A 15,083-nucleotide genomic window follows, 5' to 3' on the forward strand; every position below is an offset into this window, starting at 1 on the left:
TTTTCCAAACGTTTAGCACAGAATTAAAGCTTCTCCCAGGAGGAAGCTGCTGCCATGGCTCTGGCAGATGGGAATGGCTCCCAAATGACATAAACCATTTCATAAACGTGCTATAAGACTGCTATGGAGCAAACTCCTCAATTCTCAGCTATTTGAGCCGTCATGTATGCCCATGAATTCAAATAACGTGTTATAATCTGCTACCTGCATAAATCACTTGATACCAGCTGTTTTGTCCTTTTGAGTACATCATTTACACAGCTTTTTATTAAAAATGTATTCATTTGAAAGTTCATCACCTTGACATTTCACTTTTTTACAGCTTATAACAAAAAAATATTTAAATAAAAACGTTCAACTCTACTCAGCAACATCCATCTCTCACAGCAACATGTATCTCTCACATGTGGTTTAGCTGCAACATAGGGCCAACATTCATTTGAAAAGGTAATACTTTAGGTATGACAATCTTACGAAACGAAAGGATAGAACACTTGAAATCTTCCTTGAAGTAGACACTGCACTTATTTTCTTCCCATAAGATCTGATAAATAAAACCAGGTATAGTATTTCTTCTGAATCCCCTAGCATAGTGACTATCATGTGATCAAAAGCAGGATAAAGCTGTTCTTACTTCTCATCTCGGCGTCGTAGCTGAGAGAGCTCGGTTTGTGAACCCGGTACTGCTTCAGAAGCTTCTTGTCCCAGGCGCCGCAGTTCAGAGGGTTCCCAAGGCGCAAGAACTCCCTGTGAGGGGAAGAAGACCAGGATGTCAAGAGTAAGAATACACCAACAAAGAATAGAAAAAACTTCAGGAAGAATCAAAAGACAATTTGATAAAACTGTTACAGACTTTTTTCTTGATGCGGAACCAACTTTGAATAGATTGAATTCAACATAATTAAATTGGTCCTATTACGCTAATTTCCAGGTTCCTCGCTGTATTTTGTGCGTTTACTGTGACATGTTTCTATACTTTAATGTTCTTGACAACACTCACTGTTAAACGTAGAAACAGCATGGATTGAAACTAATAGCTATAGGACTTTGGTTGAAGAATTGTTTTTATTCATCACTATATTATGCTCATTGTTTTTATTCAAGTATAAGGCTGTTATTGACAAAATGACTCCTTTTTCTCATGAAACTCAAAAAGCACTCTGTATAACAGTGTCTATCCAATTGTATGAATGATGTAAGATCAGCCGGTAATATGCAGGTGGACTTTTGCTTGTCAACAGTTGTGGTGAACAGCATGCTCTGGTCTATTTAAAGTCAATGATGAGGTTGATTGGCATGTAAGTGACATGAAGGCAAGAAGTCCCAGTGAGTGAGCGACACCAGACAGCTTCAGAAGAGAACCTGAGTAACAGGAAGACTATGGAGCGAAGCAAGGAACCAGGGGGAAAACAGGAAGGAGGAGGGAGGAATTTTGAAAGGAAAGTGACTGACAGCACAAGAGTGAGGCAGACGGATAGAGTGGGAGCAGAGGAGAGGAGGGAGGGAGACAGATTGACAGCTACAGATATGTTTACCTCCAGCACAATGACGGGGAAGCGGGGGATTTACATATCAAAAGAGGCAACCATGTGCATGTCAATTAGCTTCCCCACAGTTCCTCAACCCCAAACTCCAGCTCACTTAACCAGTCAAGCGGGAAATGAGAGTTGCTCCATTTATTCTGCATACATAGCCCTCCATCACTCACTGAAACCTGTCAAAGAAGATTACGCTTCCAAAACAGAAACAAACTCACCTCTATGTTGAGCCCAATAGGCGGGACTTATTTAAAAAGTTAGCATGTCACCATAATAAGGTGACATGCTAACTTGCTCGCACGATGCTAAATATTAGTGCACATCATGTAGACATTATTAACGGGGTGATTTCACAATTTGCTTGTGGACTTTTTGGTTTATCTCCCTCTTTACGAATGACCTGTCATCTCTCTTCTGTCGGCCATTACATTTGAGGCTCTTGTTTTATTGTAAATAAATAAAGCGATATTTACATGAGTTGTTACAAAATCTCACTGTTGTATTCTTGAGGTAAACATTTGAACCATATATTTTCGAGTACATTTGGAAAGCTGACATATTGAATATTTTGAATCCTAAACTGCTTTGAATCCTAAAAAACATTTTAGAGAACCTCCCACACCTCCTAACTTTGGGATATTAACAGATTAATACATGCATTCCCTACAGGAAAATGAAAACCCCCAAGTTAACAATAGTTTTAAAGGGTAATAGGAACAATCTCGGGACTGGCTCCGAATTATTGTTGAGGCTATGGGTGTAGTAGCCCGCGTAACAGAGGTTACAATATCAGTACCTGAGTGCCATCGGCTGCAGGGCCTGAGAAGCCAGCCTCTCAAACATCCTCTGCAGCGGGGGGTGCAGCGGGTGGTCCTCGTCGCCCAGGGCCTGGCTGCAGCGCTGCAGCAGCCGCTGGTGGAGGCTGGCTTCACACAGAACCTGCTGGTTCCTCTCACTGTTCACCAGGAGCTGCAGGATGTTGGCCACCGCCAGCTGCAGGTCCAGGGCGTGCTGGAGGGCAGACACAAAGATTATTTTACCATTATATAAACACCCTATATAACCCTGACCCTTTCATTTGAATTATTACAATCTTTAAATTTGTCATTTTAATTTGAAATCTCCTTGGTTCTTTTAGGCATTTGGTTCACCTTATAATTTTGCAATTCAATCTCCAAGAGGTGCAGGGTAATATTATTTTAGTTTTTATAATACACGGCAAAACCTGTTATAATATGTATGAATCACCCCATCCAACAACCAAAAAAATGATTGTTATAATTATCAAAATATATTTCATTTATATAGCGCTTCTCTGTACTCAAAGACAAAAAAACAATGTCATACAGGCAAACATGCATACAGAGTTGAAAAAAACCCACAATATTCAATAAAATGTACATTTGTTAAGAGGGTCTCTTGTTTTAATGACACAGTTTTCGACAAGCTGACTGATTTTTTATTTAATTTCTTTAATTTTTTTTTCGTGATGATTACAGTTATTTATTTATTATTATAATGTTTTTGTCGTTTTTGGTTTTCCTTTGTGTCCGGTTTTAGTTGCTCTGGTGGTTCATAGTTTTTTGGTTTGTATTGTGTTTTTAGTTTTCCTACTTGCTTTTGCTAAACTCAGTTAAAAACAAAAAGATGCAATGAAATAAATAAAAGAGATAAACACACTGTAGAACAGAAAGCAGTAAGGACTTGGGGAGTTATGACTTCCTGCCCTGCACATGACCCTTCACCCCCTTCAACAGGAAATGCATGTTAGCACATTTCCTTCTCGTGTTTCCTCACCTCCGGCTGGCTTTCCGAGCAGACGGAGGGCAGCAGGTCCAGGATGGCCAGCACGGCCCCCGGGTGGATGACTACCATGTCGGAGGAGGAGGATGAGGACGCGGGGTGAGAGGCGTTGGCCAGGTGGAGCTTCAAGTCTGTGAGGGCTTTGACAGGAGCGGGGGGACCCGACGTACCGTAGTAGCCTTGTCTGGGGGGGGGCAAAGGGAGAAAGAGAGGCAAGTTTAGTTCCAGTTGAATCAAGCCAAACAAGTCTACCTATAACGTTTTACAGAAAACAACCATGACAAGTGATGGAAAAGGGTCAAATGTTAACGCTGAGTTTTTATTTTCTTAGCAAGAAGAGGCAACAATAATTACTTTTGTAATTTAGTTTGATAGGAAACCCTGTAGATTTCCAGTTGATATAGCTATGAGAATAGATTAAGGCAGCATTTTCTCCTTATTTCAGTTCAATTTGAGGTAAGAAATGTAATCTTTCCACTAGCGTTTACTCTCACAGCCTAGACCATTATTTGGAGACTTTAAAAAGGGGCCCTTTTATGCTAATTCTCAGGTTTCATAATCGTATGTTGTGCCTCTACTGTGACATGTTTTCAAAAAGCTCTTTATTTGTCTCATACTGCCTGTGCTGCAGCACCTCTTTTCACCCTCTGTCTGAAACCAGAGCCCAGTCTGCTCCGATTGGTTAGCTGACCGGCTCTGTTGTGATTGGTCAACCACTTATGGCGCATTTCCACTGCAGCGGGTAGCCCCGTTTAAGCGTCCTTAACCGTCCTCAAGCGGCCAGGCCAGCTTTTGGTGGCGTTTCCATATAGCCTAGTACCGGCTAGCGGGTACTTTTTCCCTCTTTTTCCGGCCTCATAAAATCGTGGTTCCCTCAGACCAGGGCCAGGGCTGAACTAGTGACGTCAACACTCTTGACTGCTGATTGGTCAGAGAGAATCGTCACAAGATGGCGCGCGAGATCATCCCTAGCATCGCATATATATCTAGAAGCAAGCTTGCAGCATTTTTATAAACAGCATTTTGTAAACGGAGGAGCTACAAAAATGGCAACGTCAAAGAAAAGCACACCGTGGTCGACCGAGGAGGTGACGACGTTCCTACATCTCATTGGGGATGATAAAATCCAGCGGGAGCTCGACGGAACAACTCGAAATGTGAAGCCGATCGCCCCGCCTACACTGCGTTGCTACCCCAGGTCCTAAACTGTAATGGAAATGCGCCACGGCCTCGGACGGCCAGCGAGGCCTGAGCGAGGACGCTTAAACGGGGCTACCCCGCTGCAGTGGAAATGTGCCATTAGAGAGGTCCCGGCCCTTAGCCCTAGATGTACAACGTGTTGGAGCGCTAGCCAATTGAGGCGTGAGGGTTACATGATGCAAATGAAACACAAAAGTCCTTGTGTTCAATAGCTCAGTGGAAACATTCTTATAAGGAGGACGGGAACACTTCCAAGCTGAATCCATGTAAACGTTGCTTTTACTTCTTTTACTACAACTTTGTTTTACACGCGTCAGAAGGTTAGATCTAAAGCACAGAGCCGTTCCTGTGTGCTTTAAAGAGCCTGCAGCGGGAAATTAAACAAGGAGCCTGGGATGCTGCGATGCAAAATTACAAGAGTGGCAAATCCCCCCTCAGGAGAGCTGCAGAAGGCTGGAGTCAGCATGAAGTGCTGGAAGGGTTGGGTGTGGGGCAGGAAACTAACTCTCTGGGTTGTTGGCTGGCGGCCTCTTTCATTGTTCGTTTTTTAGTATAGGTGGAGTTTTGTTTTAATTTAGTATTATCTGCTTTTCAAGGCAAGAGACTTACAAATGAAAGACATAGCTGACTTGTGAGTGGATGGTTGTGGCTACATTAAAATCTCCAGCAGTAATTCAACATGCAGGTAAAGGCTTGCTCAAGCAGATAAAGCAGAAAAGGGCAGTGGACCCAAATGTGGTTTTCACAAAGATTTGTATTTATTTTTTTGAAACCACAATATTTAGTTTTGTTGTTGGGGGTTAAGATTATTTATATTTTTAGACACAGGGGATGACAAGTGGCAAATGATCACTGCCCAAATTTTAACCTGGATACTCCGCTTGGGGATCCAGACCCAGTAAATGGGCCACCAACTCTATCAATTGAGCTATACGGCGCCCCTTTAATGTTGTCATGAGTCTTTGTTTTGCATATGGAAAGTTTTGAGTATGACATAAACGTAGATTGTATATGAATTGGGACTAGTTCCACACTTAGTCGGCCAAATAAAAATAGGAAAATTGTTACAATTTGCATATTCCTTTTACAAAAAGGTAGCATGTTTCCTTCTTAAAAAGTGTTTCCAGAGTGGATTCATGTTTACATTTCAGCCCATTTTACTAAGGTTGACAAACATATTTTGTATTTGTCAGACTACTAAAATAAATTGTAAAATATTTGAGAATGTCAAAATCTTGATTATGGCAGTGTTAAAAAACAATACGGCTAGCTAAGATTTACAATTGTGTGCTTGTATAGTGTATTAAAGAAGAAATTAATTCCAAGAACATGAGCTTATAGTGAATTAAAAAAACAAGGACAAGGACTTTATCGTCTGTAATTGTCAGTTTAGTCCACCTAATGAATATGCATCCTTGGAGCAGATCCAGACAGACAGAAGGAGAGACTACAGAGAGGAGACATCCAGTTCACCTTGACCGTTATTATTATAGCTCACTGAGGCAGAGACCACTTTACACGTCCTTACAGTTTTTCCTTGTGTTCATTCAATTCAAAAAGCAACAGAGTCTGGGTTAAAGTGTGAGGTCGGGGGGGGGGGGGGCTTCAGCTAAAAGAAAAATTGGATGAAAGGAGAAGAAAGAAAAGGAGAGTAAGGAGGAATATGGTGTGAGGAGTCATTTGGTTGATTCTCTACACACGTTTCCTGCCTGGCAGTAACTGTGGAAAAGGTTTTAAATAAAGTGGTGAGGCAGTCTTTCACATTTTGTCGTGGTAACAAACTAAATATAACATTTTTGTTGGGTTCTTTGGCAATAACATTCATTTATTAAATCAAATATATACTGTACTTACATTTTTTATGTTTATAGCTAAATTATTAATCGTTTAAATCAATTACTTGATCCATGTAAAAAATAAAAGCATACATTTTGTTATCAGCAACAATGCCAGCATAATATGGGTTATTTTTTAATATTATGATTTTCATTGTTGATTATTTTACCAATAATTTTCTCCATTAAACAATACATTTAAAAAAAATAAATAATCAGAATTAGGGCTGACGTATAACTCGATGGTAGAGCTTGATCCCGAAGCGGAGGGTTCGACGGGGGGTTCGAATCCTGCCTGAGACCTATCTCATGTTTTCCCCCCTGTCTCCCCGTTTACAATAAAGACACAGATTTCCCCGAAAAAAAGGTTAAAATAAATAAATCTGAATATATACAAAGATTCTCATCACACAATTTGACTGTAAGCAGTAACTGTGGGAAAGGTTTTAAATAAAGTGGTGAGGCAGCATATCCTTATATTTGAGGAGCTGTACAAAATGTCACACTTTTGTAGCTGTTATTTCTTTGTTAAATTCATCTTTGCAGTTTGAACAGACAACATTTTAAAAACTTGGGCTTTTTTATTGGACAATAAAATTAATTATCATCAATACAAGCAATAGATTATTTGACAATGCAATTAATCATTGGTTTTAAGTATAAATGATGCATGACCTGAAGTGTGCTTTGAAGCTGATGGTGAGGACGTGTCCTTTACCACATTAGTTTGGTTAGCTATTAGATTCACGTGACAGTTAGGAGAGTTAATGATCATTTTGGCCACAATGGTTCCTTTAAGTGCTGCAATGAAGGCGAGGAAGATGAACAAGGAAGGGAGGAGTGTGAGGAAAGTGGCAGAGCGCTGTAGCTACCTCTTCCTGGCGAGTGCTGGTGTGCCCCACGGCGAGGGCAGCGAGGTCTCGTGAGTCAGGCAGGGAGGCACCTGCTCCGCACGACTGCATGGCACACACACACACACACACAGACACACACAGACACACACACACACACACACACACACACACACACGCCAGGCCAAGGATGAGAAGAAAAAGAGACGGAGAGAAAAGAACAGAAGGAAAGAAGCTGTTAGTGGAAAGCTGGAAGGAGAAACAGCATCAGAGCTGGAGCTCATGCGTGACGCCAGCTAGAGCTACACACGCGCTGGGCGCGTAGTGCAGACACAACAGAGTGATGCAGGAATGAGTCTCAAACCAGGTCCCTTTTCTCGAAGTCATCGATTTTTTAAAACATTTTTTGATATTTCCCCTTAATTTGAATCTGTGGTGTTTAAAGACGTTCCAAAGCATCTGTGTTGCTTATAAACGGCGGTAACTAAAAAGTGGGTCTGCAGCATTTTGTCGGCAACCAACGTCGACTTTATCTATTTTAGGTTTAAAATCTTATAATAAACAGTCAACTATTGCTAGAGTCAAATGGAGCGATACCGGAATGAGTCCTTAAACCCGGGAACGAGTTAGCATTTCAGCGCTTTCCGTTGCCTCGTCTTCTAGTCAACTGAGCATTAATGCATCTGTGATGTCCTTTATTTATAGCCTAACGTCAGCTTTTTACCTCTGGCATTCAAGCTTCAAAAATTATAATAGTGTTTTTTTGTATGTGGAGATTATCGTGCTGAACAAAACATGTAATAATCATAAACATTTGTTTTTTTACAGATCTTATTTTCTGCAATATTACAAAAATGCATCATCACTGGACTGTTCTATGACTGAGGACTTTAAAGAGTAACTTCTGTACTTTTCAACCTGGACATAATTTTCCTATGGTGTTGTGACCAATGGGGAATGTAAGAACTTGGTCCAGTATTGTTCTGGCTCAATACTGTACCGATTTAAATACAATTTTGTTAGACACAACAAAATGGGAGAATAGGGCCTTGGTTACCTTTAAAACTTTTATTTGTATACTTTCCGTAAATGCAACAGAAATTGCTTTCGTTGTTACCTCCAAGTGGCGCACACAAGCACAGAAGCAGAAATGTGAGAAGAAGATTGTAAAGGATGATTCTGATTAAGGGTAAACTAATACATAGTTATTCTTTTCAACAATCGTGGTGTTTTGGGGGGGATTTTAGCCTTTGCAGACCATTTACATGCACACACATCTATATACTACACTACAGGAAAGGGAAAACCCCTAAAAGCATAACAATCCTTCAATCAAAAAAAATGCAATTTCAGAAAACTTGTCATGCAAAATAACGGTCTTAGGGTCGGTAATCAACGGGGGCGTTTCATTGACATATCTATTTTGCAAGACACATTCAACTGTTGCGTGTCCACTTTAAAGTCTTTGAGTTTTGGGCTGCCACAGTTCAGCCATGTGAGTCTCAGATGAAGACAGAGTGAGCTGTGAAGCCCGCACTGAGATAAACACAGCTATGGACTTGCTGCGGTACTTTCACTAGACTGGTCTAAAGAATGGTCTAAATGAACCTGGAAGCTGAACCTTGGAGCACGATTCACATCTTTGTTAGATGTTCCTGTTTGGTACTACTTTGGTACTGTTTGGGCCCGCGACTTGATTGTATGTGGCCCCGCAAGAGCTTGCAAATAATATAATACGTTTATTATACGGTTACATGCCGCTTTACAGAAGCACGTTGCCAATAAACTACATGTCCCACAATGCATCTCATTTTGTGAGAGACTGAAGAGACTTGCAATTATTTGCCCTAGACTTTTGCTTTCAGACGTAGTTAATTATGAAGTTATTACCATATCCAATAATAATCCAATGCAGAGGCAATAATGTAATACATTATTTTATATATATTATATATTCATATAGACTTAAAGTTACAACCGGCCCTTTGAGTGGAACCATAATGCTAATTTGGCCCGCGATGAAATTGAGTTTGACACCCTTAGACTCATTATAGTAGATTCTGAAGTGTTACATTTACATAATGTTCATTGAGGGTTCTTTTAGGATTTAAAAGAGGAACACAAAGAGCCTTCGGGGGGGAAAAATAAACTTCAACATGTTAGCAGGATTCTTGAAAAATGTGATGTTCTTCATTAGACATGGAGGAACATGTGGCTGCAACCTGCTGAACTCCATACGATACCTTTTCTTTTATATAATGAAGTAACCGACCACTTACGTAGAGTAAAATAAAACATTTAGCTTATTTAACCGTTGTTGTTTAGTCTAGAACTTGTGTTGACACCTATGCTTCATGCTTATTTCTTTAATAGCTCAATGGCCTGACTACAGGCTTTTCACCCTGATTTATAGTGCTATATATATCCCTGACAGGCTTGTTGAACACACATGATATCTGCTGGATATTACACGCTACATTAGAAACATAGTGTACTATTTGCAGAACAGAATGTCACTCTGTGTGCTACACAAACATAAGCCACAATTAGAATCTGTTGACCCTCTGACCTGTCGAAGGAGTCGGTGGCCATCTTGTACAGGTAGATGAAGAGCTTGCTGCAGTGTTTGAGCGTGGGACAGACGCTGTCCCCCGCGCAGCCTCCGGGCGCCGCCTCGTCCTCCAGCAGCCTCTGGAAAGGCTGAGCGTTGGAGGGGAACACGGCTGTGGGACCCAGCTTCTTAGTGTCCGAGAAGCAGCCCAGCAGCCTGGTGGCAAAGAGACAACAAAACGTTAAACACTACTTCAATTCTGACTTTCATTGGACTGATGTGACTTTTCCTGCAATCGGATATAAACACTTAATATGGTAGGGAACACTACCTTTGTTTCGGAGGGTCCTTCCGCTACACTATTAGAAGGCATTCTAGAGTACAACTACTGAATAGAGTGGTGTAGTGATGATGTGTTTTTGTAGGCTTTTTGTTGTGTAGGAGCCAAAATGCTGTGGTAGCCTGTGTTTATAGTTGTATTATCTTCATTATTTGTTAACACCACACACACTTGTAATGGGTTGTTTCCGGTGATTGTCACATGGGTGTGGTTAATGGTCACCTGGGGTATGTGTATGGTGGATACCAGAATGCAGCGGCTCGTCTGGTCTTCAACCTTCCTAAATTCTCCCACACCACTCCGCTCCTCCGCTCCCTCCACTGGCTTCCAGTAACTGCTAGAATCCACTTCAAGACACTGATACTTGCTTACCATGCTGCGAATGGATCTGGCCCTTCCTACATCCAGGACATGGTTAAACGGTACACCCCAGCGCGTGCACTCCGCTCTGCATCAACCAAACGGCTCGCTGCACCCTCGCTGCGAGGGGGACCCAAGTTCCCATCAGCAAAAACACGTGGGTTTGCTATCCTGGCTCCAGGATGGTGGAATGAGCTCCCCATTGACATCAGGACAGCAGATAGCTTACACACCTTCCGGCGCAGACTGAAAACTCATCTCTTTCGACTCCACTTCGAGCGATAGAACTATTAACAAAGCACTTATATACTAATAAAGGACTGGCTTATCTAAAGCCAGTTGAGTAGCACTTGAAATGTTTGGCTCTCTGAAACCTGATGTACTTATATGATTCTGTTTTCTTCAAGTTTGTATCTTGTTGGTCGAACGCACTTACTGTAAGTCGCTTTGGATAAAAGCGTCAGCTAAATGTAATGTAATGTATGTGGAGGTTTGGGTAGCATGACAATGGGGGTGAGCTTAGCTCTGATATCTTTTGTTGACCGTATGATTCTGTTTGTTTATTGTTTTTGAGTTACAATATTAAATATCCTTAAAACGTCAAGAACAGTACAGACTTTATTATTTATACGCGTCACAGCAATGAGCGAAGTTTAGCCTCAGAGCGGCCGTATTCAATAGGAATATAGCCGCCACAAGTTGTGTCCTTTTCTTTTTCATCATAAATGAATTGCCCTTTCAATGCCAAGCAACTCACATTATTTGTACAGTTCTGGTTCAAACTGTTATTCCCCTTCCCTTTCAAATATATCTCTAGAAAAAGGCTAAACTGGGTTATAAAAGAATGTTTAAATAACATCTACAAAGTAAAAGTGTTTCGAAAATGTCATGAGCAAAAGTATTTTTCTGTGCATTTGTTATTGTTTATAAAATATTTCAGAAAAAGATATTAATGACAGTATATGGCTTAGTCCCTGTAAAATTCCACCTGAGATAATAGAACTGCTTGATAACACACAAGCATTACAGGGTCAGGAACAAATATGATCAGTGTTTCTAGTTCTGGGCGGAGAGTCTTACCTCACAGCATCGGCCAGCTTCTCGTACTGGATCTCCGTGCGGAAGAAGTGTGAGTTTGCGGGCTCGTAGCGCATGGCGGCGGTTAGCGTGCTGACCACGGTGTGCAGCAGCTCGAAGACCTGGTTCTGGTTTACGCGCTCCCAGCCGTGCCGCGGCGGCTGGCACAAGGAGCGCTCCATCGCCACCAGCAGAGAGGTGACGTACACGAAACCACCCACCTTCCGGAACACCGTCCGGGTGCGGTGGCTCTCCCGCAACACCGCCAACAAAGCCTGAAGAAGATAACACAAGGTTAGTTATTCATCCAATATCTCATCAGCTCAAATTCTTTAGCCTCACAGTTATGTGTTTATACAGAAAACACAGAAGTGACTGACAGGGAATGTACCTTATTCTAAATGTGTTACCCAATTGTTCACTCCTATGCTTTTCATGTAATCTCGGTTTGTCGCCTCGTTCAGTCGTATCTCTGTTCATCAACTTCTGCAACGAGACCCTTTGGGGGTTTCTTTGTCTCGCTGCACTCAATGGGGTTTTATTTCTACATGTTTTATGGTTCGCATTAACAAGTAACCTCAACTGAAACATCACTCTGTAACCTAGATTTGAGTTTGGGTACCTCAAAACAGCCTGAGAGAATAGAATGACGGTGACAGACAGATGTAAATCATGAGGTAAGAATATGACAAAATGGTGGTACATTCTAAAATGTTCTCACTAGGGTAACTTTGGTGATGTTACTGCCTCATTAGCTGGGTATAGGAATGGTTACAGAAAGCCACATTTTAAACAGACACACTGGCTGGATTAATAAACACCACAGGAGTGTTAGCGCTTCTGTGAGTGCTACTTTTAAACATTTTGGAAGTCATGCTGCATTGTCTCCTTAGCTCTCTATTGGGGCTGAGGATGTTCAATATATTTACAGTGACCCTATTCTGCTCATTCTCAGGTCCATCATTGTATTTTGTGTCTCTACTGTTACATGTCTCCATGCTTTAAATGTTAAAAAAACTGCTTTATCTCTCGTATTCTGCCTGTGCTGCAGCACCTCTTTTCACCCTCTGTCTGAGACCAGAGACCAGTCTGCTCTGATTGGTTAGCTGGCTGGCTCTGTTGTGATTGGTCAATCGCTTAGAGATCAGAAATGTCCCATATCACGTACAATGTGTGGAGCCAATAGAAGGGGGAGCGTTACATAGTGAGGTCACTGGAAGTAAACAAAGGAGTCCACAAAAACCTATACAACACACTACAGGAAATTAACTATCTATCCATACAATTGGCCATCTCTTGTCGATATGTGAATGTATACCTTTTTATATCATGAAATTGTCCATATTAGTAAAGTTTCAGATAAAATGACACATCCCAGTTGAGAAAGAAAAAATAAAAGATAAGTAAATCAGTGATGTGATGCACTGCTGATCCAGCTGTTTCCTGCTGCATTAAAATACTGCCAGGATCAGCAATTTTTTTTAAACCAATCACAGTATGTTGAACACATCCTCTTCCTGTTCTCCTTTCTGTCGGTAAAAATTCCGGATTTTGGGTTTTAATTTGACCAGCCATGTAGAGGCTTTAAGGATTAGAAGCAACACATGAGGGTGTAACATAACCCTTCTTAGAGATTATAGTGTTAAATGTGCACTTTTACAAGGTTAATAAGCTTCATTTGGGGATCCAAGTCTGCAGTGTTACTGAAGAACATACACCATGATGACAAGCGAGGACAAATTATTCTACTGTAAATCCAAACTGGATTTGAAATCAATTCTTGGCCGTCTTTATTTAAAGGGTGATAATTAAAATGGGAGCAAAATGCTGACAGGTTAATCCGGCCGAAGGCGTGAGATCACCTCATCTGAAGGAGTGGAATTTGAAAATGCAATTATGGTCCAGAAAATGAGCTGCCATCCGGACTGAATGTGTGTATGTATGCTTTTACGTGCACCATACACTGAGATTGGATTGAAGCAATTACTGTATGCAGGGCTCCAAATGCATATTGATCATGGAAATTACAGACATTTCCCTTTTCCCAATGTTGTCACTGAGACTGAAGTATTTGTAGTAAAATATATATATAAAAAAACAGGAAAACATATCATATAAATTAATAAAATCAAAGTACTTTTATATTTTCATAAAAAAGAAAATGTAGGACAATACTGTGGGACAGAGACACATTACAAATAGGGCTGCACGATTTGGAAATAATAATATATTGCAAGTATGATATGATTTGAGAAAATGATCATTGTGAAACATTATTCATATTATTATTAAAAAATATATATGATCATGGTGTCATTTCTTTAGAGAGCGGTACGAAAAACAAGGATTTTTTTGTCTGTAGAATCCTGTTTTTATATACTTACCTTTACAAAATACTATGCTTATTTGGATATGTTTGGATATTTTCACCATAGTGCCCTGATTGAAACATAGCTAAAACTGTCAGTAACACAATATGACTAAATGTAATAATGAAGTAAAAAGTGTGGAAGACAGAGGCAGCTTGTGTGTGCGTCTGCGTCTTTACCCGCAGTATGTCGGTCTTGAGCTGCAGTTCGCTGGACGGGGCAGAGTGCATGAGGCCGAGCAGTGTCCCCATGTCGTCGTCTCCGCTGGGCGACAGGACGAGCTGCTGGATGATGAGCAGGGCGTGTTCCCGACACTGCCGGTACTTCACGATGTTGTGAACGCAACGAGCACCGCCAAACTCCCTGAACAGAGCTGGAAGACAGAGAAGAAATTAAGTCTTGTGGACACAATCACACCAGGTCAGATTATAATACATATACTGATATTGGAAATCTATGTCCAATAATATATTTTTTAAAAGATAGGCTACACACAAGGTTGAGTTTGAGCTTTAAGTCAGTATGACACCTTAAAGGGGAAATCGCATTTACATATTTGGGAAAATGTATCGATTCCTATTTTTTACAATAAACCATTATTATACTGTTATTACATGAATATTACACATTAACACACCACTATCATGCCCATATTACTCGGGTATTAATTACACCCATCATCTGACACCATGATTACAACCCAATGTAACCATGTTACACCCTATAGCCCGATAATTAAGCTGTTATTACTCTGTTTTAACACCCGTATTACAACCATAGTACACATAAATACACTCCTATTATTGATTTAAATCTACAGACCAATAAAGCTTTCAATTAAGTGTAAAATACACAGGCAGCCTTTTTCAAAAATAAACAGTATTATGATTTATTTGGATGACTTTTTACTACATTTGTTTCTTTTGTTTTCCAAAAAGCTAGCGCTCCAACACATTGTACGTGATAGGCATAGGGGCGGGAAATCTCTAAGCGTTGACCAATCACAATCGAGCTGGTAGCTAACCAATCGGAGCAGACTGGGCTCTGGTTTCAGACAGAGGGTGAAAAGAGGTGCTGCAGCACAGGCAGTATGAGAAAAATCAAGACCTTTTTTTTTAACATGAAACGTGTAAAAATGTCACAGTCAAGGCATTCATTA

At 40.7% G+C, this 15,083-nt stretch overlaps 1 protein-coding gene across 1 annotated transcript in view; it reads right to left on the reverse strand.

Annotated features, from left to right (window-relative positions):
• Nucleotides 1-15,083, reverse strand: part of wdfy3 (WD repeat and FYVE domain containing 3) — a 120,060-nt gene that overhangs the window by 75,508 nt on the left and 29,469 nt on the right. The window contains 7 exon segments of the mRNA XM_034216627.1: nt 635-747; nt 2,335-2,549; nt 3,336-3,525; nt 7,249-7,332; nt 9,797-9,994; nt 11,559-11,830; nt 14,104-14,297. Coding sequence (XP_034072518.1) covers nt 635-747; nt 2,335-2,549; nt 3,336-3,525; nt 7,249-7,332; nt 9,797-9,994; nt 11,559-11,830; nt 14,104-14,297 — 1,266 coding nt within the window.

This window comes from Gymnodraco acuticeps, unplaced genomic scaffold (assembly GCF_902827175.1).
Source record: "Gymnodraco acuticeps unplaced genomic scaffold, fGymAcu1.1, whole genome shotgun sequence".
In the NCBI taxonomy this organism is placed as follows: domain Eukaryota; kingdom Metazoa; phylum Chordata; class Actinopteri; order Perciformes; family Bathydraconidae; genus Gymnodraco; species Gymnodraco acuticeps.